This window comes from Balaenoptera acutorostrata, chromosome 7 (genome assembly GCF_949987535.1).
Source record: "Balaenoptera acutorostrata chromosome 7, mBalAcu1.1, whole genome shotgun sequence".
Lineage (NCBI taxonomy): Eukaryota > Metazoa > Chordata > Mammalia > Artiodactyla > Balaenopteridae > Balaenoptera > Balaenoptera acutorostrata.
Genome location: NC_080070.1, coordinates 14,322,619 through 14,347,023, shown reverse-complemented (window position 1 = coordinate 14,347,023; position 24,405 = coordinate 14,322,619). Strand labels below are relative to the sequence as shown.

General features: G+C 41.4%; 1 protein-coding gene across 2 annotated transcripts in view; it reads right to left on the bottom strand.

Annotated features, from left to right (window-relative positions):
* Window positions 1-3,262: 3,262 nt before the first annotated feature.
* Window positions 3,263-24,405, bottom strand: part of MKRN1 (makorin ring finger protein 1) — a 29,782-nt gene continuing 8,639 nt past the window's right edge. For both annotated transcript variants that reach the window (XM_007177045.3, XM_057550449.1), the window contains 6 exons: window positions 11,147-11,376; window positions 9,856-10,082; window positions 6,884-7,098; window positions 6,019-6,129; window positions 5,324-5,462; window positions 3,263-4,967 (listed from right to left, as the gene is read on the bottom strand). In XM_007177045.3, the coding sequence (XP_007177107.2) occupies window positions 4,755-4,967; window positions 5,324-5,462; window positions 6,019-6,129; window positions 6,884-7,098; window positions 9,856-10,082; window positions 11,147-11,376 (1,135 nt within the window). In that variant the 3' untranslated portion in view covers window positions 3,263-4,754. The remainder of the gene's footprint in view (window positions 4,968-5,323; window positions 5,463-6,018; window positions 6,130-6,883; window positions 7,099-9,855; window positions 10,083-11,146; window positions 11,377-24,405) is intronic.

Genomic DNA, 24,405 nt, shown 5'->3' with positions numbered 1-24,405 from the left:
TGCATGCCGCGTGTCGTGGCAAACAAACAAACAAATAAATAACACAAATATCTCTAACTCCATTAAGAAAAGGACTACAGCTATCGTTATTAGGATATTTCACGCTAGGCTACATCGGCAAAAAAAAACAAAAACAAAATAGACTCGCAAATCTCAGTGAATCTCTTGTTCATGCAAAATCTGATTTGGGGTGGAGGGGTTCTCTTCTCCAGTGACCTGGGGACTCGGGATCCCTCCACCTTGTAACTGCCGACTCAGCGGGGGGCTTCCAACATCTCCTTGGCAGGAGGAGGGATGGAGGAGGCATGCAGCACGGGGTCCAAGTCAGTCACATGGTACCAATTTAACAGCAAAGAAGTTTGGAAATGGAAGGGATCACATGGACTATTTTGATGAGCACTGTTTCCGCCACATCTGTGCTCACAGCACCTCAGTGCTAGCACGGTGCTGGCTCTGTAACAAATGGTTACCTTCATCTTATTAAAAACGTTATCCGTTAACACAATTTTAACGCAGAAGGCAAGGGCAGGGGAAGAAAGTGAGTTTGTGCACCTGCATCTATATAAGTAAAAAGGAAATAAGCCCTTTACAAGAGGGCAAATATATCATCAGTCTTCCTTTAAACAAATCTTTTTTTCTTAGAAATTCATAATTTTGCATTTTAGATTATGATCACTGTTGGCAAAGACAGAGGAGGTACAAACTTTCTGGAAGTCAATTTCTAAGTATTTGTTGAGGGGAACAAGTTTTTAATTAAAAGGGAAGTAAAGCACATCACTTGAACCTAAAAACACGTATTTGTTTAGGTACTACAAGGCGTATTTCTTCTATGTACTGATAAGGGAGCTGCACTAAGACCTGGTTAGTTCTGGTGAAAGTAAGATCTTAGGTATTTTCTATTACCAGCAATGGATCTCTTCCTGTCATTCAATACAAAATAAGCACTGGCTGCTTAAAATTTTAAAGATTCTTTTCCCACTTAGAGGGAAATCCCTTTCCTGCACAAGCCTATGCTACCCTCAGAAATGTCTTCTAGTGTTTGAGGGCTACTTAAAAACTTATCATCTAGCTAACCAACTTACAGCAATTCAACTAAAGTCCTTCCGACATATTTAAAAACTGTAGTACAAAATCTCATTCTTCTAAAAAAAATTACATATTTTCATTAGTAGTATTTATCATCAAAGATTAGGCAAAAAAGCAAGTAAAGTTTGTAATAATGCTTTTCCTACTAATCGTTGTCTGTATACGATGTATCAATTATAAAAGATAAAGTTTATTTATGTTTGTTCATCGGTACAATTTACTTTATCACCTTACAATTTATTTTCTACTGGATTATCTTGAATAGAGGTGTCTAAAAAGTATTGTAAACATAAATGAATATTTTAAATACTGAAAATCTTTTACTTAGATTTCTGTAAAAAATGACAGCTCATTTCTTTAAACAGATGATTTCAACATAGGACTGGTTGTTATGCTGTGACAACATGAAGACCCAAAATTTCAGAGGCCTTTTGCCCCCCAGCTGGCGTCCCATGCCCCCCAGAGGTCAGCTGAGTGTCCGCCCCACCTCTCCCTGCAGTGTGACCCAGGCCGGTGGAAACTCCACCTCCTCAGAAATTACGCATGGCCATGTGAAAGTGGAGAATGAGGAAACCCATGGGCTGACTGGCTCTTAACTTTCATCTGGAAATGATATTTGTCACTTCCGCTCACATTTCATCAGCTCACGAAAGTTAGATGGGCTTTGCCACTGTACCGCACACCCAGAAAGCCGACTTGGACATTTGAAAAGCGTGAATAATGACGACTACAGATACTTTTATCAACAGCATACCTCCTCCCTCCCCCAAATCTTTGGCAGTATTTCCTTCACTTTTCCTCCAACCTTTAAAAAAAACAATCTGTGAATGTCCACAGGAGTTATAGTCACAGATGTAAACATCACGTATTGTGTGTGGTGGCAGGAAAGACGTTGAGATGGTAGTTTTGTGCAAATGGGAAAGAAGTTTCACTCATCACCGGTGGTCCCCCAACTGTCTGCAATCGGCAAGCACACAGAAAGAGCTCACTTTCAATGCAGGCAGTGACCAGGCAGCAACACGCAGTAAGGACAGGCTTATACGTAAGCTTCCACTGCCTTTTCTGAGACACAAAGAGAGCAGCTCCAAACACCAACCCACCGAAACTCCGGCAGTAAGCTATTATCACCACCTGGGTCATGCCTAGACCATTCTCCCCACCACAGACTCAGACACGCTGCCAACGGGGCAGCTACTGATGAGCCTCTTCCTACTTTCTGGACACCAAAAAAACAGAGGCTTAAGTCTCTCCCCCGGCTCAGATCCCCAGCACTTCCACCTCGCCTTAGGCATTCCCTGGCATCCCTCTGGGAGTACATGTGGTCCCCAGCAAGGCCTCAGCAGCAGCAGCTGCAGGTGAACTTTCGGCACTTCTGGAAGGGAGCAGCTTCAGCTAAAGATCCACCAGAAGGGAGCTTGCACAGAAACACACACCTCCGTGGACCTTCAGCTATGACCATGACTACAATAAGTTGCAATACACACAGTCCTAGATGTGGAGACATTTTCAATAGCATTAATTCTTAATACAGATATTACAACTATTAATTCTTAATTATAGATACTAAATTATTTTACAAATAGGCACTGTAAAAAGGTTACTGAAGGTCTTCCATTGGAGTGGTGGAAGGGTTTTTATTTTAATAATAAAAAAATTTATATAGGGAATTCCCTGGTGGTCCAGTGGTTAGGACTCCACACTTTCACTGCTGAGGGCCCGGGTTGGATCCCCTGGTCAGGGAACTAAGATCCCACAAGCGACGCAGCACGGCCAAAAACAAAAAACAAAAAAAAAAACCATGTAGTAGAATTAGGAACAAAAACACCGTTATTTGCGGGTCTGAAGCAGGTTCAACCAGCACATGGCAACAGAAACTGTCAGTGCCACTGGCCAATAAAGAAGGCCTAAGGGTTAGTCTTAAAAATCCTAAAAAGAAATATATAATTTGATGATCCCAGCTGGTAAGGTTTTCCTCTTTATCTCTTTCTCTCTCAAACATTTCTCAGCAGGCTAGATGTTTTAGGAAAGGTGTCAACTTTTCTCAATGAACCTATATCCACAGAAATTTGACTAACTGATGAACTGATCCAAGAGGCGATGAAAGAAACAAATATGCTTTGACATCTGCACATTTCAAAATGGCTCATTACACAAAACAGAAAGCCAAGTTATGGGTTTTTAAAATTGTTTTATTTGGGAAAAGTGCGTCTTACAAAAGGGCAGCTGCAAAATACAGAGACCTCTGCAACAATTACTTGTTTTTGCTTAACATGAAAGAATGAGTGGTATCCAAGGAATCAAAGCAGTAGATGGACAAATCAGGGGCATCTCCAAGTTATTTTCAGGAAATAGAGCAACAAAACGCAAATTTATAATTTCTGATCAAGGAATTCTTCTAACAATTTAACTTCAGCTTATCTTGTGGATTACCACCCCTCCATCCCCTTTTAGTGGAAAAGCATGACTTACTACTGCAAACCAATTACTCCACTACAGGAAACACCTTAGAACATAGTTTTGAATCACACCTGTCTAGCTGCAAAGCTCAGGGATGGAATGAGGCAAATACCCACAAAAACGAACACAAAAACCCGACAACAAAACCCCTCAAATGAGGACAAAGGTTTGTCAAAAAGTGCCTGGACTAGAAAGTCTAGGAGATCATAAAACATTAAATACAACCGTGTAACTGAGACCCAGTTTGTGTTAATACATGAGATAACCAGATAGTTTGAACTTCTATGGCTAAGCCCATTTCCCTATTTATACAGACAGAGCTAGCCCTGCTCTATTAACAGCTACCAATATACTGCTTTGTCCTTTTTTAAGATCTATTTGCCACACGAGGCTGAAACCACTAAACTTGAGTTTTTCCACTAAGGCTACAGACACTGCATCTATGCAGGGATGAGAAGCTTGTTACACACTCACACGTACCAAGTCTATCAGCCCTTGGGAGTCAACTTCCAACTCTGCATTTATTTTATCCCACTATATCTTTATATGTGTTCTTTCACAATTTTCCTATCAGGCTAAACACAGTAAAAATCTCAACACAGTCACACCTGGTTCTGGTTACCCAGCAGTAGTACTTGTGTGCAATTAAAGAGACCAAAACCACAGAACAAGTGCACAGGGTGGGGATTACAGGGCAGGGAACAGATATAAAAACACAGATGTGCAGAATTCACCAGAAACCTCAAGCATCCGCCTAAGTCTATAGCAGAAGGCTACATGCCACAGTTCAGATCCTTCACCTACCACCCCAATTCTTGGAACCCCCCAAAGCAGGGCCAAAGCTGTTAGTTTTGAACCTGGGGTCCTCAAAAATGAGTACTGGAAATCCAGAAACGCTACCCTTGAACTGTGTGAATCTGGCTGAAAACAGATGACGCAACAAACCTACACTCTAACTGTCTGACAGTTAAATTCATGTTACAAAAAAACTAACTTTAAGATTTATTTTTGTAACTTTTTTAAACAGAGGAAACAACATATTCCTTGGGGAAAGGTGAGGGATTGAGAAGACAGGCCCTGGGTAAAAATTATTACGACAGCACCTGGAGTTGAGAGGCCTGCCTAGAAGAGAACCACGGGCGCTGCCGCCACCAGCGGGGACAGCTGCCGTCTGAGGCTCAGCAGACCAGTTCACACGCCCCGCAAAGCTGCTATAGATCCAAGTCATAAAAATCTTCCAGCTCATCGTGAAACAAGTCCCACTCGTCTTCAGAGTCTGTCAGGTCGTCGTCCCCACCTGCAGCCAAAAGCATAAGCAACATCTCGCCCAGCTCAAAGGTGACAACCTCTTCTTCGTCGTTGTCAAAGGGGTTGCCGTTCTCTCTTTCCTCAATGAGCTCCCAGAAGTGGTTCCTTCGTTGGGCCTGTAAAAAACAGGGCCGTGATAGGGATGGCACTGCCGAGTAGCATCTTCTATTCTGTTGTTTCTAAGGCAAAACGTCCAGCACACCAGAGGGCATGACGAACCAGACTTCTCATTTAGGGTTTCGACTTTACCAACTCCTCCCCTCTGGTTACTTGAGGCCAACAGTTTAGTCTAGAGCGTTAAGCATTCTAGTTTCTCCTCTCATAGCCCTCCCAGTTTGCTGAAGTCGGTTTCCTCCTGTAACGCTCTAGTCTCGCTCCCACTGTTAATCTTCTCCTTCCCCTACCCCAATCTGTGTGGGACTCAACTGAGAGTGTGGTATTTCCCCTCCTTTAAAAAAACAGTGAGAGTTACCCGGTATCTGCTTGATGTTCCCACTTTCTGTCTCTGTGGCTCCTCTCTACGGCCATCAGGGTACGCATGCTTGTAAAAACAGTTCCCTCCAAATGGGCAGCTCCCACGTCCTTCATCAAAATACCTGCACGCCTTGTTGCTGGAAAGGAAAATATCGCAACCCTTATTCACAGTGGATTTCAGGTCTGTATTTGACTATCATCCAGGGTTTCTTTAAACAGGGAGGGATAGAACTGGTACGTCTGTTTACAGCCCTCCCCAAGGTGTGTTCTTAAACACGTGTGTGCTATTGCATGAACCACTGACTAGAAACAGAAACTGGTCAAGTCTAGCTGTTTAACAGCCCTACTACCGCAGATCCAGCAGAGAGAAAACCTTTGAGAAAGCCCACACACAAGAACATAGGACAACCGTAACATGGAATCAGGACAAGGCAGACCCCATTCCTGGGGCTTTAGCTCTATCAGCAGTGCAGACTCCATCGTAACGCAGCCCTTGGCGTGCACCCCAAGAACTGTGTTATAGCAAGATACAGAACAGGTAAGTGTTATCAGCGGGTGACAAAATAAACTGTACTGGGAAGTAAAAGAAAGGGTAGGAAGGAGGTAGGAGTATATAATGCAGCACTGTTCTTTTCAAAGTGAACCCAAGCGACGTTGGGATCTTAGGTTGAGAAAAGGCTGCAGTGCTCATACCTCATTGCCTCCTTGTATTTCTGAATGAGTTTCTGCTTCTCTTCTTTCTCCTCCACCCAGTACTCACTTGGAATGACAAAGTTAGATGTGATCCGGCATTCTGGGCAGGACCTGGGAAACAATGAACATGCTGCAATGCAAATTCCCCTTTACAGGCCCACTCTCCTTCAAGGACACACCCTGGTGTGTCACCTCCAGATTTAAAGACTTAACTGAAAGGCAAGTGGGCTTTTCCTGAAAGGGTTCCACACACTGGTCACGCAACTGACCATTTCTTTTGAGGCAAGACAAACCCCTTTATAAATTCAACTCAACGGCTAGCCAGTGCATTAAAAAAAAAATAACTTAGGTTAAAAAAAAAAAAACAACAAAAGAATACATTTCACACAGACTCCTTTTTCTTTCGTTTAAATAAATTTATTTCTTGTAACTTTGCTCTGTTTAGATTATGTAGTTTTTGTTCAGTTATGAGAACAATCTTTAAAGGATGGTGGATTATTGGCTAGCTTAATGGATGGAATAGGAAAGTGGAAAATGTAAAATGTCAGGAAACATACATTCAGAGCTAGATAAGTTTGTTCTCTGAACCTAAACTGGCTAATCCATTAAACACAATCTCCTCAGAAAAAAGCACGAAGATTCTACTAACTGATACATACGGTTTCCTCATTCAAATAAAAGTAGATATACCAACTAATCTAGAAGCTAGCTGAAATACAAAGAAGAAATCCCAATTAGAAGAACCCCCAGTTTCAAGATAAAATGCATGCATTTAAATGCGGTCCATCTGGTTGAAAGTTGGCACAAGATACTAAATTCTTCCCCAAAATAGAAAGCACAAACGGAGATTGGGGAGGAGTCTCACTTTATGATCTTGCTCTCAAATTGCTTAGCACTCCTCCACTTGCGAATACACTTGAGACAGTAGGTGTGGTTGCAGTTGGAGAGGATCCCGAAGCGGCGCTCGCTGGGGTTGGCTTTCTCATAGACCACCTCCATGCAGATCCCACACACCATGTCCTTGCTGCGCTGCACAGCAAACGAGAGCTCCATGTCCTTCTCATGCGCCTCGATGCAAGACTAGAAAAAGTGGAGAGAGGTGCAATCAAGTCACGGAATCATGACCAGACTTCAACCTGACAGCTAAAGACTCCTGTGCAGAGAATCAAACAGTCAATTGAAAAGATAATGTTCCCAATACGACACTGAAAACAGCTTTGTTCACCAGTGAGTATAGGTGCACTGACATTTGGGGACTTCACGATACTATAAAGTCAAACTCTGAGGACTCCACTTCAGGAACTAAAAAATTACCTAATTTTCTCTATCCTGCAACTCAACCCCTGCTGCTATTCACACTACAGACAGTTTTTCACACTATGTTTGTTGATTTTACTGGTTTCTAGATGGAAAATGTAATTAGGATTAAGGCTCTAATTTACAACCTGTCAGAAAATAAAGGTGAAGGAAACTAACATTTATTAAGTGACAATTACGTGCCAGGCATATAATTCACATTCAAAATAAAACAGCTTTATTGAGATATAATTTACATCCCATATAATGCATTCATTCAAAGTGTACAATGAAATGGTTTTTGGTATATGCATAGAGCTATACAACCATCACCACAATCAATACTAGGACATTTTCATTACCCCAAAGGGAAACCCCAAACCCACAGCGGTCACTTACTTCCCCCCCTGCTCAACACCCGCAGCCCTAGGCAACGACGAATCTGTGGACATGCTTAGTCAGGACATTTCGTATAAATATGTGGCCCTCTGTGACTGCCTTTGTTCACTTCGCACATTTTCAAGGTATCTATGGTGGTACGATATATGATTATTTCATTTTCTTTTTATTGCTGAGTAATATTCCATCGTATGGAGAGACCACAGTTTGTTTTTCCATTTTCAGGTGATGGACATTTTGGTTGTTTCTGCTTTGGGGCTATTATGAATAATGCTATGAACACTCATGTACAAGTTTTTGTGTGGACATCACATACTTTTTATTTTAAATGAGGTATAATTTACATAACATTATATTACACATATTTTAATCTCTAAGAAACATGCTAATTACAGGAAATACAAAAAAGCAATAGAAAAGTCACCCATAGTCCCATATAACCAGTTATTTTAGTATATATTTTTATCTTTTTCCTAAACCTTTTTAAAACATCTTTATTGGAGTATAATTGCTTTATAGTGGTATGTTAGTTTCTGCTGTACAACAAAGTGAATCAGCTCTACTTATACATATATCCCCATATCCCCTCCCTCTTGCGTCTCCCCCCCACCCTCCCTATCCCACCCTTCTAGGTGGTCACAAAGCACCGGGCTGATCTCCCTGTGCTATGTGGCTGCTTCCCACTAGCCATCTATTTTATATTTGGTAGCGTATATATGTCCATGCCACTCTCTCACTTCATCCCAGCTTCTCCTTCCCCCTCCCCGTGTCCTCGATTCTCTACTAGGTCTGCGTCTTTATTCCTGTCCTGCCCCTAGGTTCTTCATGACCTTTTTTTTTTTACATTCCATATACATGTGTTCACATACGGTATTCGGTTTTCTCTTTCTGACTTACTTCACTCTGTATGACAGACTCTAGGTCCATCCACCTCACTACAGATAACTCAATTTCGTTTCTTTTTACAGCTGAGTAATATCCCATTGTATATATGTGCCACATCTTCTTTATCCATTCATCTGTCGATGGACACTTAGGCTAAACCTTTTTTTTAAAAACAAAAACAATCCCCTGAAGTAGGCACTGCTCTCCCGAATATATGCAGGGGTTCAACCTGCTACATCACACAGCCAATATGCTGAGGAGACAGAGGTCAAACCACACTCCAGTGCTTCACCACCACCCACAGCCAAAGTAAGTTTATTAAAAGAGATGATTATGATTAGAAGCAAAATCTGCGCCAATAAATATAAGGTTTGTAATACAGGGTCTTCCCAACAAAAAAAAATTCATGCAGCAAATGGGCTTAGGAAACCATAGTTTGAAACCTTCATCCATCGCTGATGAGAATGTAAAACAGTGCAGTCACTGTGGAGAAAGTTTGGCAGTTGCTCAAAATATGAAGCACAGAGTTACCATGTGACCCAGCAACTCTACTCCAAGGTAATCAAGACATATGTCCACAAAAATTTACACACGAATGTTCATGGCATTATTCATGATAGCCGAAAGGTGAAACAACCCAAATGGAAAAACAAAATGTTGTACAGCCATACAGAGGATTATTACTCAGCCATGAAAAGGAATGAAGTACTGATACACACTATAACACAAACGAATCCTAAGAACATCATGCTAATCTTTTAGCCAGTCACAAAAGGCCACATATACGAAGTGTCCAGAACAGGGAAATCCATAGAGACAGAAAGTAAATCCGTTGTTGCCAGGAGCTGGAGGAAGGGAAGAATGGAGAGCTGTGGAGCTAATGAGCCAGAGGTTTCTTTTCTGGGATAATGAAAATGTCCTAAAATTAGAGAGAACAGTGGTTGCACAACTCTGCGAATATATTAAAAACCAATGAAATGTGCATTTTAGAAGACTAAATTGTATAGAATGTGAATCTCAGAGAAGCTGTTATTTTAAAAAAGAAGAAAGAAAAAGGAAAAAAAGCCCAAAGTCTGAGGTTCTAAAGCACAGTTTACTTGATAAAGCAGTCAAGAAGCCTAGGAAGGAAAACATCCCTAACTTAATGATAATCACCATCCAATTCACCAAACGTTTCTCTGAAATGAACTGACAATGTTGTGAAAGGGAAAATATAGTTCTCACACCTATTAACAGAATATCTTCCTTAAGACTTACTTTTATATGTTGTGATCTTTGGGCAGCATCCATTGGATGGAGGACCTGCAGCCCACACATATCACACGAGTCTCCGTGGAGATACACACAGTTCTCCCCATATCGGCACTCTCCCACTGCAGCATAGGGGCAGAGCTGCTTCTTTGTTTCCACTGCAGTTTGCTCCTTCTCTGATTCTTCCTTGGTCACTGAGCCCTGCAGGGGTGCTTCAGTGGAGGAAGGGGCAGCTGAAAACGTTTAAGAGTGTGGTAAAGGTCCAAAACGGATAAGGCAGATACATGAACTATAAATAAGGTAACTGAGAAACTAACAGAAAAGAAAAAAATGAAAAGAACTTCAATTAAACTCCAAAGCAGTCTATTGAACTAATTCCCTTACTCTTGAAAGAAATGAATTTCTTCTGATACTGACATTTCCAAGATTAGCCTTGTTTTAAAATTTTTTAAAAAAACCTTTTTACGTATTTCTTGTGCAACTGTACTTATTAAAGGAGAGAGGCTTGGGACTTCCCCAGTGGCACTGTGGTTAAGAATCTGCCTGCCAATGGAGGGGACACAGGTTCGAGCCCTGGTCCGGGAAGATCCCACATATCGCGGAGCAACTAAGCATGTGTGCCACAACTACTGAGCCTGCACTCTAGAGCCCGTGCTCCGCAACAAGACAAGCCACGGCAATGAGAAGCCCGCACACCACAATGAAGATTAGCCCCCGCTCGCCGCAAATAGAGAAAGTCCGTGCGCAGCAACGAAGACCCAATGCAGCCAAAAATGAAAAATTTTAAAAAAGAAAAAAAGAGAGAGAGGCGCTTCAGTTTTTCAAAACATTCTAAATTCATTACTATTGGGATTCAAAAAGTTTCTTTGACTCCATCTGTTAAGTCTTAGGTAACCTAATTTAAGAGTATTAAGATTAGACTAAATATGAAGATTGGAAGCAGGAAGCTTGTGAAAACTCAGCTAATTGATGAACTACTCTCTATCCCTCTAACTTGTTTTTATTCTTCAAAATACTCACTACGGGGGTTTCCCTGGTGGCGCAGTGGTTGAGAATCTGCCTGCCAATGCAGGGAACACAGGTTCGAGCCCTGGTCTGGGAAGATCCCACATGCCGCGGAGCAACTAGGCCCGTGAGCCACAATTACTGAGCCTGCGCTTCTGGAGCCTGTGCTCTGCAGCAAGAGAGGCCGCGATAGTGAGAGGCCCGCGCACCGCGATGAAGAGTGGCCCCCGCTTGCCGCAACTAGAGAAAGCCCTTGCACAGAAACGAAGACCCAACACAGCAAAATACTCACTACGGCCACAGTAGGGCTGCCCAGGAACAAACTCAATGGCGTTCACCCAGTCTTCTGAACCCGCTCCTACAGTTGAAAAGTTTGAATTTCTTGACTCAGCTTCGCCCATATTCATTTCAACAATCGGTCCAACTACTGATGAGAGACTTGAGGAAGCAGCAAGGGGTGACTTTGCAGTTAGATCTGTAGCAGTTGCTTCTTCCTGTTTCAATGGCTTGCTGTGTTCATATCTTAAAAATAAAATAAAATAAAATTTAAAAAGTCGGCAGTCACTGTCTAACCAGGAGCCTCTAGATGGAATATATTCCCCATCCTGTCCTTGGGTTCTTTTCAAACTACTGTGCCTATGAATCACGTGGAAAACTGTTAAAAGGCAGATACATAATTTCTAAGTCTGGGTGCAGCCCAGAGTTTTGCGAGTCTAACCAGCCCTCACACGTGCCAGTGTGCTACTCCAGGGACCAGTGTGAGCAGCAAGGCCACAAACCAGGGGTCAGCAAACTTAAAGAGTCAAATACACACAGATTCGGGGCTCTGCAGGTCATACTGCCCATGTTACAACTATTCAACTCTGCAGCTGTGGTTCAAAAGCAGCCATAGGGGGCTTCCCTGGTGGCGCAGTGGTTAAGAATCCGCCTGCCAATGCAGGGGACATGGGTTCAAGCCCTGGTCCGGGAAGATCCCACATGCTGTGGAGCAACTAAGCCCGTGCGCCACAACTACCGAGCCTGCGCTCTAGAGCCCGTGAGTCACAACTACTGAGCCTGCGTGCCACAACTACTGAAGCCCACGCACCTAGAGCCCGTGCTCTGCAACAAGAGAAGCCACCACAGTGAGAAGCTCGTGCACCGCAACAATGAGTAGCCCCCGCTCGCCGCAACTAGAGAAAGCCCGCGCGCAGCAACGAAGACCCAATGCAGCCACAAATAAATAAATAAAATAAATAAATTTAAAAAAAAAAGGCAGCCATAGGCATTATCTAAATGATGATGCGTGCTGTGTTCCAGTAAAACTTTACAGAAACATCCTTTGGTCAGGTTTGCCCTACAGGCCATATAGTTCACCCACCCATGCTGTAAGAACATCTATTACCCTTCAAATTCCACTCTAATTAGGAGTTTCAGACAGTTGACTACCGTTCCCATGTCAAGTCTGCTAAAGAGATTGTGCAGTCAAAATTAACACTGATTAAGAAAGCAAGGCTGACACTCAAATTCAACAAGTAAATATGTGAAACATTTTACCAACACACAAAATTCTCCCAATATTAAAATGCAGAGATAGTATTTACAGAATATGCAGTATGTATTTTTTCCCACATCCATCCATTCACCTAATTTTCTTTTCTAAATTCTTACCCTACACATCTCCTGATTGCTTTTCATCTGTAAAATTATCATTGAACCTTATCCCCAAATACAGAAAAAAACTGTTTATTTCCTTTAAGAAGCACCTTGCTGCCTGAGAAAATCCTCACAATTCTTTGAGCATTTTATCCTGTGAGATTCACTCAGACACAATAAATTATGAATGCAGTACATAAACTGTGTTATAACATATAGTATGTATCTGACAGTTGTTGTAATTAATTAGTTAACTGGGCAGTACTGACCATGGGTCATCTGCGTTATAAGTGTCTGTGTTTACATCTAAAGAAGAGGTAAAACTTTAACTAAAGACTGTCCTTTAGCTTATGGCAAACATTTGCTGAGCTGGTCTTTATCCTTATATTATCTCAAATCTTCCTATTCCTACTCCTAAGCAGTAGGTAACCTACTCTGCTTTGCAGTACAAGTAATTTGAGTATCCTGATATCAGCTACAAAACCCAGTGCATTTATCCCACAGACTGGAATTATGCCAGCTGAAGATCAGAAATACGCTCTTTCACTTGTACCACCTCACTTCATCATCAAAAAACTATGAGAAGGTATTCTTTCATTTTATAGATGACGTGTAAGTAGTGCTCTAGGTCTAATGTGACTCCCAAACCACCCTGTACAAGAGAGCAGCCATTAGCCATACCTAGCTATTTATACTTAAATAACATTTAAAACTCAGTTCCTTGGTCCTGGCACTAGCTACGTTTTCAAGTGTTCCATAAGTAGTCACACGTAGCTAGGGGTCACCTTTATGGGCATTCACACTATCGCACAAAGTTCTATTAAACAGCACCGCTCTGAAGTTTGTTTCAGAGCCTTAAGGAACCTTAGAAATCTATCCCCATATCCTCACATTTTAACTGCTTTCACAGCCTTTAAGTTAGAAAAGAACCCGGGTTTCAGAATTAAGACAGGCTTGAATTTAAAATGCCAGCTTCACCAATACAGAAAGCCTTCAGGGCTTTGGGAAAGTATTAAAGGATTAAATAAAACTAAATGTCAAGATACATAAAGGGTCTAAGAAATAGATATGACACCCATATTTTAGTTCTCTTTCTTTCTCCTTTGCCATATTGATCTCAAGAATTTCAGGGTAGGGGCTTCCCTGGTGGCGCAGTGGTTAAGAATCTGCCTGCCAATGCAGGGGACACAGGTTCGAGCCCTGGTCTGGGAAGATCCCACATGCCGCGGAGCAACTAGGCCCGTGAGCCACAATTACTGAGCCTGCGTGTCTAGAGCCTGTGCTCCGCAAGAGAGGCCACAATAGTGAGAGGCCCGCGTGCCGCGATGAAGAGTGGCCCCCCCTTGCCACAACTAGAGAAAGCCCTCGCACAGAAACGAAGACACAACACAGCCATAAATAAAATAATTAATTAATTTAAAAAAAAAGGCTAAGAGCCATCTTTAAAAAAAAAAAGAATTTCAGGGTAAATAACTCAAAAAACTACTTAGAAGATAGGACTCAAATGCTTATCACCATCTATCAAATTACAAATACTACAAAGTTTTTGAAAGGAGTGCATTTTGGTTTTAAGGAAAATTTATCAAGGAATCAATAAGGTATAAATAAAAATTTTGAAAGCACAGAATATTAGCACGAAAGTTCACATCTGTAAATAGTGCAGAATATATCTATATAAAATACGCTTCTAAAGTAAAAATTTGTGAGTAAGCACTAGGAAAGGTAGAGTACAAATAAGAAAGAATAAAGCAAGAAAGAAAAAGACAAAGGCAAAAGCAACACTCCCACTTTGAAAGGAGTTTACTAAAAACTAATGGTTCAGTGAAGCATGGAGCTCTTCATAGAACAGGGACCGGCCACCTATGGCCCTCAAGCCAAACCCAACGGGAGCTAGGAATGGTTTTGGCATTTTTAAATAGTTGGAAAAAAGATCATTTTATGACACGAAAAGTAACTGAAATTAAAATTTCAAGGACTTCCTTGGGGGTCCAGTGGTTAAGACTCTGCACTCCCAATGCAGGGGGCATGGGTTTGATCCCTGGTTGGGGAACTAAGATCCCGCATGCCACACAGCACGGCCAAAAATAAAATTTTAAAAAATAAATAAAATAAACTCTCTCGGAAATGTTTAAATTAATTAACTAATTAATTAGATAAAATTTCAGTGTCCCAAAATGAAGTTTCATTGGAACACAGCCACATCTATTAGCTTATGTATTTATCTAGGGCTGTTTTTGTGCTACAAGAAACCGTATGGCCTGCCCAGCCACAAATATTAATTCTCTGGCCCCATACTGAAAGTCTGCCAGGCCGCATTAAAGAGAATTCTCACATCTACTGGATTCACAGTCCATGACAGTGGCTTTGTAAAGTTATTAATTCTTTAAGAAATTAACACAGAATTGCTGATCCTTTAAGCCACAGTGTTAAGAGGTAAGTTAATACTGAGGCAACACTGAAACTAATATTGAGTTTTTCTTTCACATCTTGCAAAAAATACTTTCATACAGTATCAATTTCTGTCTAAGGAAGTTTAATCCATTTTTCTTCTACCTCTACACAAAAGACAGACATTTCTCCCTGTGGTTGGCTTGCAACTCCCCACCCCCAATCATTCTGAGCTTTGATATCTGCCTTTAAAGATTTTAACTTATGGGATTTGGTAGGTCTATAGGGCAAAAATCCCTCCAAAGGGGAATTCCCTGGTAGTCCAGTGGTCAGGACTCTGAGCTACCACTGCAGGGAGCATGGGTTCAATCCCTGGTCAGGAAACTAAGATCCCGCACGCCTCACGGTCACTCCAAAGGAAACAAGATCTACCATAACAATGGTTGTCAACCAAGGCAGTCCTGTCCCTTTCCCAAGTGGCTGTTCAGAAACAATGACTAGGAGTTCTAATGGCACTTATGCAGTGGGGGCAAAGGATGCCAGATCTCCTGCAACAGTCCTGAGCAACAAAGAACCGGCATCACTAAATAACAGCACCCCCGTTATGCAACATGGATGCAGCAACACTTCTGCAACACGGATACAGCAACACTTCTGCAACACAGATGCAGCAACACTTCTGACCTGTTGGAACTAGGATATTATCTTTCATTATAAACTACTCCCTTCATGAGGAGTTAAATTACTCAAAATCCCTGGGCATTGGCCAAGTTGTATAAAAAGATCTCTACATAGTAAGAGTGACAAGTAGGCTTAAGCCCCCAAGTACAATTTTAATGAGGAAACAAACAATCTTGGAACAAGCCGCTCCATCAGATTCCTTCCTTAGCTAGTCTATAATCAAGCTCTTAATAATCACCTATATCAGCCTGTCCCAAACAATTATCACCAAACTTTCCTTTCAGGTAGACTATTGGGATGTAGGTTTCCCTAACTCCTTTCACTTTACCCTAAGAGCACTAAACTCAGCTCAAATCAGGATCATTCCCCAAAAAGGGAGCTGTGTACCCTTATTAAAGAGAAAAATAAAAAGAAAAAAGCAGTTTGTTAGGTGACTTGCATCCACCTAAGTATCAGAGCCTCACTGAAACAGGGCACCTACCTTACTCCCTGGCCTTCAACCTTGGTCTCCCACAAGGAAGCCCACTCTGAATACAGGGTAATGCGGAAGATGGGCTTCTATACTTACTCCCAAGGAGAACATGGAATGCCATTTGGGGCTGGCAAAGCTACCTGAAAACTAAGCTGATTAACACATGGAGCCTAGGCCTTAGCTCGGATTTCTTCAATTTACCCCCTTACTTCCCAGTCATTTCACCTCTATGGTCCAATCATATGAGACTCTCTTCTGAAATAAGAGGCTCAGCTGTTAACAACCATACTTTTCCACAATCTATCACACAGTATATTATTCTCCACACCTCTCTGCTGCACACCTTACAGCCCTGTGTCCACTCTCACCTACATTCAATTCCTCTCTCCCTACAGTTTACAAGGATTTTCAACTGACTGCCTAGTCAAGGAATTAAGTTGGTTTAAAAACCCTGCAGAGGAGGTGGAGTCAAGATGGCGGTGCGGGAAGACGCGGAGTTAGCGTCTCCCCACAGCTAGGGCACCTGCTGGCCGCTGGTGGTGGACTCTGACACCCAAGGAGACAGGAGGAACCCCAAGGTGAACCGGTAGGACACAGGGAGACTGACAGCGGGAGAAGTGGAGGCCAGACAGGATTGGTGCCCCTGAGGGTGGGGAGATGAGGAGGGGCAGGCGGGAGGAGCCATCCAGGAGGAGTGGGAGAGGAGTGGAGGGTGTTTGCCCTGCCCACTCGAGCCCAGGAAGCCTGCTGAGCTCCCAGGTGAGGGCCCCCTGTCCTCCACACCCCCCTCCAGGCCGCGCGGGTCCTTGGGGGCACAGGAGGGAGGCCGGGGAGATCACGAGAGGCAGATGGGAGGGGCCCTCCAGGAGGAGCTGGAGAGGAGAGGAGGGTGTTTGCCCCGCCCACTCGAGCCCAGGAAGCCTGCTGGGCTCCCAGGTGCGGTCCCCCACCCTCTGAGACCAACCTCTGCTCCTTGAGCCTAAGCCCCACCCCCCACAGTCCCCAAGGCCTTTTCCAGCCCTGTGGGTCCTGAGCACTGGCCCTGCCCACTGCCCAAACCTTGCCCTTGCTTAGGCCCCACTCTCCAAAGCCAAGGCCTTTCTCCCCTTCTCCGCCCTTTTTCATTTCCCTCCTCCTCTTTTTTTTTCTACTATTGTGGTACTGATGCACATTCTGGTTGTTGACTCATCTATATTTTTATTTTTATATTCTTCCTAAAATATCTGTTAGTTTCCTAGGCTAATTTTATTTTTTACTATATTATTGGTTATTTTTCTTTTTTTTGTCACCCCAGGCGGCTTGCGGCATCTTGGTTCACAAGCCCGGAGTTGGGCCGAAGCTCCGCTGGTGGGAGTTCCGAGTCTGAACCACTGTACTAACAGAGAACCTCAAACTCCAGGGAATATTCATCAGAGTGAGGCCTCACGGAATCTCTCATCTCAGCAACAAAACCCAGCTCTACTCAATAGCCTACAAACCCCAGTGTTGGAAGCCTCAGGCCAAACAACCAGTAAGACAGGAACATAATCCCACTCAAAAAAAAAAAAAAAAAGGGAGAGAGAGAGAGAGACGGCAAAAAAAATATATCACAGATGAAGGAGCAAGGTAAAAACCTACAAGACCAAATAAATGAAGAGGAAATAGGCAATCTACCTGAAAAAGAATTCACAGTAATGACAGTAAAGATGATCCAGAATCTTGGAAGTAGAATGGAGGCATGGACTGAGAAAATACAAGAAATGTTTAACAAAGATCTAGAAGAACTAAAGAACAAACAGAGATGAACAACACAATAACTGAAATGAAAAATACACCAGAAGGAATCAATAACAGATAACTGAGGCAGAAAAACGAATAAGTGAGCTGGAAGACAAAATGGTGGAAATAACTTCGGAGGAGCAGAATAAAGAAAAAAGAATGAAAAGAATTGAAGACAATTTCAGAGACCTCTGGGACAACACTAAAAGCACCAACATTCGAATTATAGGGGTCCCAAAAGAAGAAGAGAAAGGGTCTGAGAAAATATCTGAAGAGATTATAGTTGAAAACTTCCCTAACATGGGAAAGGAAATATCACCCAAGTCCAGGAAGCACAGAGAGTCCCATACAGGATAAATCCTAGGAAGAACACACCAAGACACATATTAATCAAACTAACAAAAATTAAATTCAAAGAAAAATATTAAAAGCAGCAAGGGAAAACAAAAAATAACATACAAAGGAATCCCCATAAGGTTATCAGCTGATTTTTCAGCGGAAACTCTTCAGGCCAGAAGGGAGTGGCAGGATATACTTAAAGTGATGAAAGAGAAAAACCTACAACCAAGATAACTCTAACCAGCAAGGATCTCATTCAGATTTGATGGAGAAGTCAAAAGCTGTTCAGACAAGCAAAAGCTAAAAGAATTCAGCACCACCTAACCAGCTTTACAACAAATGCTAAAGAAACTTCTCTAAGCAGGAAACACAAGAGAAGAAAAAGACCCACAAAAACAAACCCAAAATGATTAAGAAAATGGTAATAGGAACATACATATTGATAATAACCTTGAATGTGAATGGATCAAATGCCCCAACCAAAAAACACAGACTGGCTGAATGGATACAAAAACAAGACCCATATATATGCTGTCTACAAGAGACCCACTTCAGACCTAGGGACACATACAGACTGAAAGTGAAGGGATGGAAAAAGATATTCCATGCAAATGCAAATCAAAAGAAAGCTGGAGTAGCAATACTTGTATCAGATAAAATAGACTTTAAAATAAAGACTGTTACAAGACATAAGGAGGGACACCACATAATGATCAAGGGATCAATCCAAGAAGATGTAACAGTGATAAATGTTTATGCACCCAACATAGGAGCACCTCAATACGTAAGGCAACTGCGAACAACGATGAAAGAAGAAATCGACAGTAACACAATAATAGTAGGAGACTTTAGCACCCCACTTACACCAATGGACAGATTATCCAAACAGAAAATAAATAAGGAAACACAAGCTTTAAATGACACAACAGACCAGGCAGATCTAATTGTATTTATCCACCCAAAAGTGGCAGAATATACTTTCTTCTCAAGTGCACATGGAACATTCTCCAGGATATATCACATCTTGGGTCACAAATCAAGCCTCGGAAAATTTAAGAAAACTGAGATCATATCAAGCATCTTTTCTGACCACAACGCTATGAGATTGGAAGTAAATTACAGGAAAAAAACTGTAAAAAACAAAAATACATGGAGGCTAAAGAGATCACTGAAGAAATCAAAGAAGAAATAAAAAAATACATAGAAACAAATGACAACAAAAACACCATGACCCAAAACCTATGGGACGCAGCAGAAGCAGTTCTAAGAGGGAAATTTATAGCAATTCAATCTCACCTCAAAAAACAAGAAAAATCTCAAATACACAATCTAACCCTACACTTAAAACAACTAGAGAAAGAAGAACAAAGAAAACCCAAAGTCAGTAAAAGGAAAGAAATCATAAAGATCAGAGCAGAAATAAATGAAACAAATGAAGAAAACAATGGCAAAGATCAATGAAACTAAAAGCTGGTTCTTTGAGAGGATAAACAAAATTGATAAACCCTTAGCCAGACTCATCAAGAAAAAAAAGGGAGAGGAAACAAATCAATAAAATTAGAAATGAAAAAGGAGAAATCACAACTGACACTGCAGAAATATAAAGGATTATAAGAGACTACTACAAACAACCATATGCCAATAAAATGGACAACCACAAAGAAATGGACAAATTCTTGGAAAGGTACAATTTTCCAAGACTGAACCAGGAAGAATCAGAAAATATAAACAGATCTATCACACGTAATGAAATTGAAACCATAATTTAAAATCTTCCAACAAACAAAAGTCCAGGACCAGATGGCTTCACAGGCGAATTCTATCAAGCTTGTAGAAGAGCTAACACTGATCCTTCTCAAACTCTTCCAAAAAGCTGCAGAGGGAGAAACACTCCCAAATTCATTCTACGAAGCCACCATCACCCTGATACCAAAACCAGAAAAAGATATCACAAAAAAAGAAAATTATAGACCAATATCACTGATGAACATAGATGCAAAAATCCTGAAAAAAATACTAGAAAACTGAATCCAACAACACATTAAAAGGATCATACACCATGATCAAGTGGGATTTATCCCAGGGATGCAAGGATTCTTCAATATATGCAAATCAATGTGATACACCATATTAACAAACTGAAGAAAAACCATATGATCATCTCAAAAGATGCAGAAAAAGCTTTTGACAAAATTCAACACCCATTTATGATAAAAACTCTCCAGAAAATGGGCAAAGAGGGAACCTACCTCAACATAATAAAAGACACATATGAAACCCACAGCAAGCATCATACTCAATGGTGAAAAACTGAAAGCATTTCCTCTAAGATCAGGAACAAAACAAGCATGTCCACTCTCGCCATTCTTATTCAACATAGTTTTGGAAGTCCTAGCCATGGCAATCAGAGAAGATAAAGAAATAAAAGGAATACAAATTGGAAAAGAAGAAATAAAACTGTCACTGTTTGCTGATGACATGATACTATACATAGAGAATCCTAAAGATGCCACCAGAAAACTACTAGAACTAATCAATGAATTTGGTAAGGTTGCAGGATACAAAATTAATGCACAGAAATCTCTGGCATTCCTATACACCAACAACAAAAAATCAGAAAGAGAAATTAAGGAAACACTCCCATTTACCACTGCAACGAAAAGAATAAAATACCTAGGAATAAACCTGCCTAAGGAGGCGAAAGACCTGTACTCAGAAAACTATAAAATACTGATGAAAGAAATCAAAGATGACATAAAGAGATGGAGAAATCCATGTTCTCTCCATGTTCTTGGATTGGAAAAATCAATATTGTGAAAATGACTATACTAGCCAAAGCAATCTACAGATTCAATGCAATCCCTATCAAACTACCAATGGCATTCTTCACAGAATTAGAACAAAAAATTTTACAATTCATATGGAAACACAAAGGACCCCAAATAGCCAAAGCAGTCTTGAGAAAGAAAAATGGAGCTGGAGGAATAAGGCTCCCCAACTTCAAACTACACCACAAAGCTACAGTAATCAAGACAGTATGGTACTGGCACACAAAGAGAAATATAGATCAATGGTACAAGATAGAATGCCCAGAGATAAACCCACGCACACATGGACACCTAATTTACAACAAAGGAGGCAAGAACATACAATGGAGAAAAGACGGCCTCTTCAATAAGTGGTGCTGGGAAAACTGGACAGCTACATGTGAAAGAATGAAATTAGAACACTACCTAACACCATACACAAAAATAAACTCCAAATGGATTAAAGACTTAAATGTAAGACCAGACACTATAAAACTCTTAGAGGAAAACATAGGAAAAACACTCTTTGACATAAACCACAGCAAGATCTTTTTTGACCCACCTCCTAGAGTACCGGAAAAAAAACCAAAAATAAACAAATGGGACTTAATTAAACTTAAAAACTTTGCACAGCAAAGTAAACCATAAACAAGACAAAAAGACAACCCTCAGAATGGGAGAAAATACTTGCAAATGAAACAACAGACAAAGGATGAATCTCCAAAATATACAAACAGCTCAATATCAAAAAAAACAAATCCAGTTAAAAAATGGGCAGAAGACCTAAATAGACATTTCACCAAGGAAGACATACAGATGGCCAAGAGGCACATGAAAAGATGCTCAACATCACTAATTATTAGAGAAATGCAAATCAAAACTACAATGAGGTATCACCTCACAACAGTCAGAATGGCCATTATCAAAAAATTTAGAAACAATAAATGCTGGAAAGGGTGTGGTGAAAAGGGAACCCTCCTGCACTATTGGTGGGAATGTAAATTGATACAACCACTAAGGAGAACAGTATGGAGGTTCCTTTAAAAACTAAAACTGGAACTACCATATGACCCAGCAAGCCCACTACTGGGCTTATACCCTGAGAAAACCATAATTCAAAAAGACATGCACCACAATGTTCATTGCAGCACTATTTACAATAGCCAGGACATGGAAGCAGCCTAAGTGTCCTTCGACAGATGAATGGATAAAGAAGATGTGGCACATATACACAATGGAATATTACTCAGCCATAAAAAGAAACGAAATTGAGTTATTTGTAGCGAGGTGGATGGACCTAGAGTGTGTCATAGAGTGAAGTAAGTCAGAAAGAGAAACACAAATACCGTATGCTAACGCATATATATGGAATCTAAAAAAAAAAAAAAAAAGGTACTGATGAACCTAGTTGCAGGGCAGAAATAAAGAGGTAGACATAGAAAATGGACTTGAGGACATGGATGGCTGGGAGGGCAAAGTTGGGGCGAAGTGAGAGTAGCATCAACATATATACACTACCAAATGTAAAACAGTTGGCTGGTGGGAAGCAGCAGCATAGCACAGGGAGATCTGCTTGGTGCTTTGTGATGACCTAGAGGGGTGGGATAGGGAGGGTGGGAGGGAGGCTCAAGAGGGAGGGGATATGGGGACATGTGTATACATATGGCTGATTCTCTTTGTTGTGCAACAGAAACTAACACAGTATTGTGAAGCAATTATACTCCAATAAAGATTTTTTTAAAAAAATCTTGCAGAGACCATCCTACTACAAAGAATCGTTAATTCACAGTAGGATGGATTTCTAACACCTATTGCCCTTTTTAATATTGTGACTGACTACAAAAGACATATCTGGGTTTTTTAGTTTTGGGCTTTTTTTTTGAGTGTCATTGTATCAGTTTTTTCCTTCTAGCAATATTGCAATGAAAAAAATCAGCAGAGGGCAAAATGACCACTAAACTCAGATACCAGGGGTTCCATTTCTGGGATCCTTCCTACAATTACATGGAAAGAATCTTCCTTCTTCTCTACCCTTACTAGATTTCCTAAGTAAAACAGATGTGAGATAACCTAACATCAATATTCCACCCGTCAATAATTTCTTAGTATTTTGAACTCTAAGCTTTTGAACCCAATAGTTGACAGAATTCTTTTCTGATAATAGGATGCTAAAATTGGCTATGACACTGTCAAAATATCTTATCTAGTGTGATCATTTAAAATATGCCCGGGACTTCCCTGGTGGCGTAGTGGTTAAGAATACGCCTGCCAATGCAGGGGACACAGGTTCGATCCCTGGTCCGGAAAGATCCCACATGCCGCGGAGCAACTAAGCCCGTGCGCCACAACTACTGAGCCTGCGCTCTAGAGCCCGTGAGCCACAACTACTGAGCCATCATGCCACAACTACTTAAGCCCACGTGCCTAGAGCCCGTGCTCCATGACAAGAGAAGCCACCGCAATGAGAAGCCCGCGCACCGCAACAAAGAGTAGTCCCCGCTCGCTGCAACTAGAGAAAGCCCACACAGCAACGAAGACCCAACACAGCCAAAAAAAAAAAAAAATTTTAAATAAATTTTTTAAAAAAACCTTAAAAAATATAAAATAAAATATGCCCGAAATTCTTTGACAGTCCCCACCCCCTTCAACAGGTGGAGGCCAATTTCTTTCCCCTTGAAAGTGGGCTGGACTTAGTGACTCGCTTGTCATAAACAGAATATAGTGGAAGTGACAGTGTGTGACTTCTGAGACTAGGTCATAAAAAGGTATTGTGGTTTCGTCCTTGCTGTCTCTCTTGAATCACTTACTCTGGGGACAAGTTAGTGTGAGGACACTAAAGCAGCCCTAGGGAAATGTCCACAAGGCGAGGAACTAAGGCCTCCCACCAACAGATGTGTGAGTGAGCCACCTTCAAAGTGGTCCTCAGGCCCCCATTGAGACTTCAGATGATGGCAGACCTGGCTGAAATCTTGGCCGCAATCTCTTGAGAGTCTCTAAGCTAGAACCACCCACCCAGCTAAGCCACTCCAAGATTCCAGACTTCAGAATATGAGATAATAAATGTTTGCTGTTTTCAAACTGCTGATTTTCAGGGTAACTTGTTTAACATCAATAGATAATGCACTTAGATATTTTCTAAACTGAGAAGATAAAGAAAAGCTCTAACTGGGACTTCCCTGGTGGTCCAGTCGTTAGGACTTGGTGCTTCCACTGCAGGGGGTGCGGGTTTGGTTCCCTGGTCAGGGAACTAAGATCCCATGTGTTGTGCAGTACGGCCAAAAAGAAAAAGAGAAGAAAAGCTCTACCCAATTGCTAGCAGAACCCACAGAACCCACTACTGCTGAATTGCAATATAACAGGATTATGGTACCAATTCAATGAATAATGATAGAGGTTACTTAATAACTAATCCCTCTTGGTTTTCCACAGTTCTGAGATAGATACTAGAGACTGTTCTGAAGCATTTTCTGT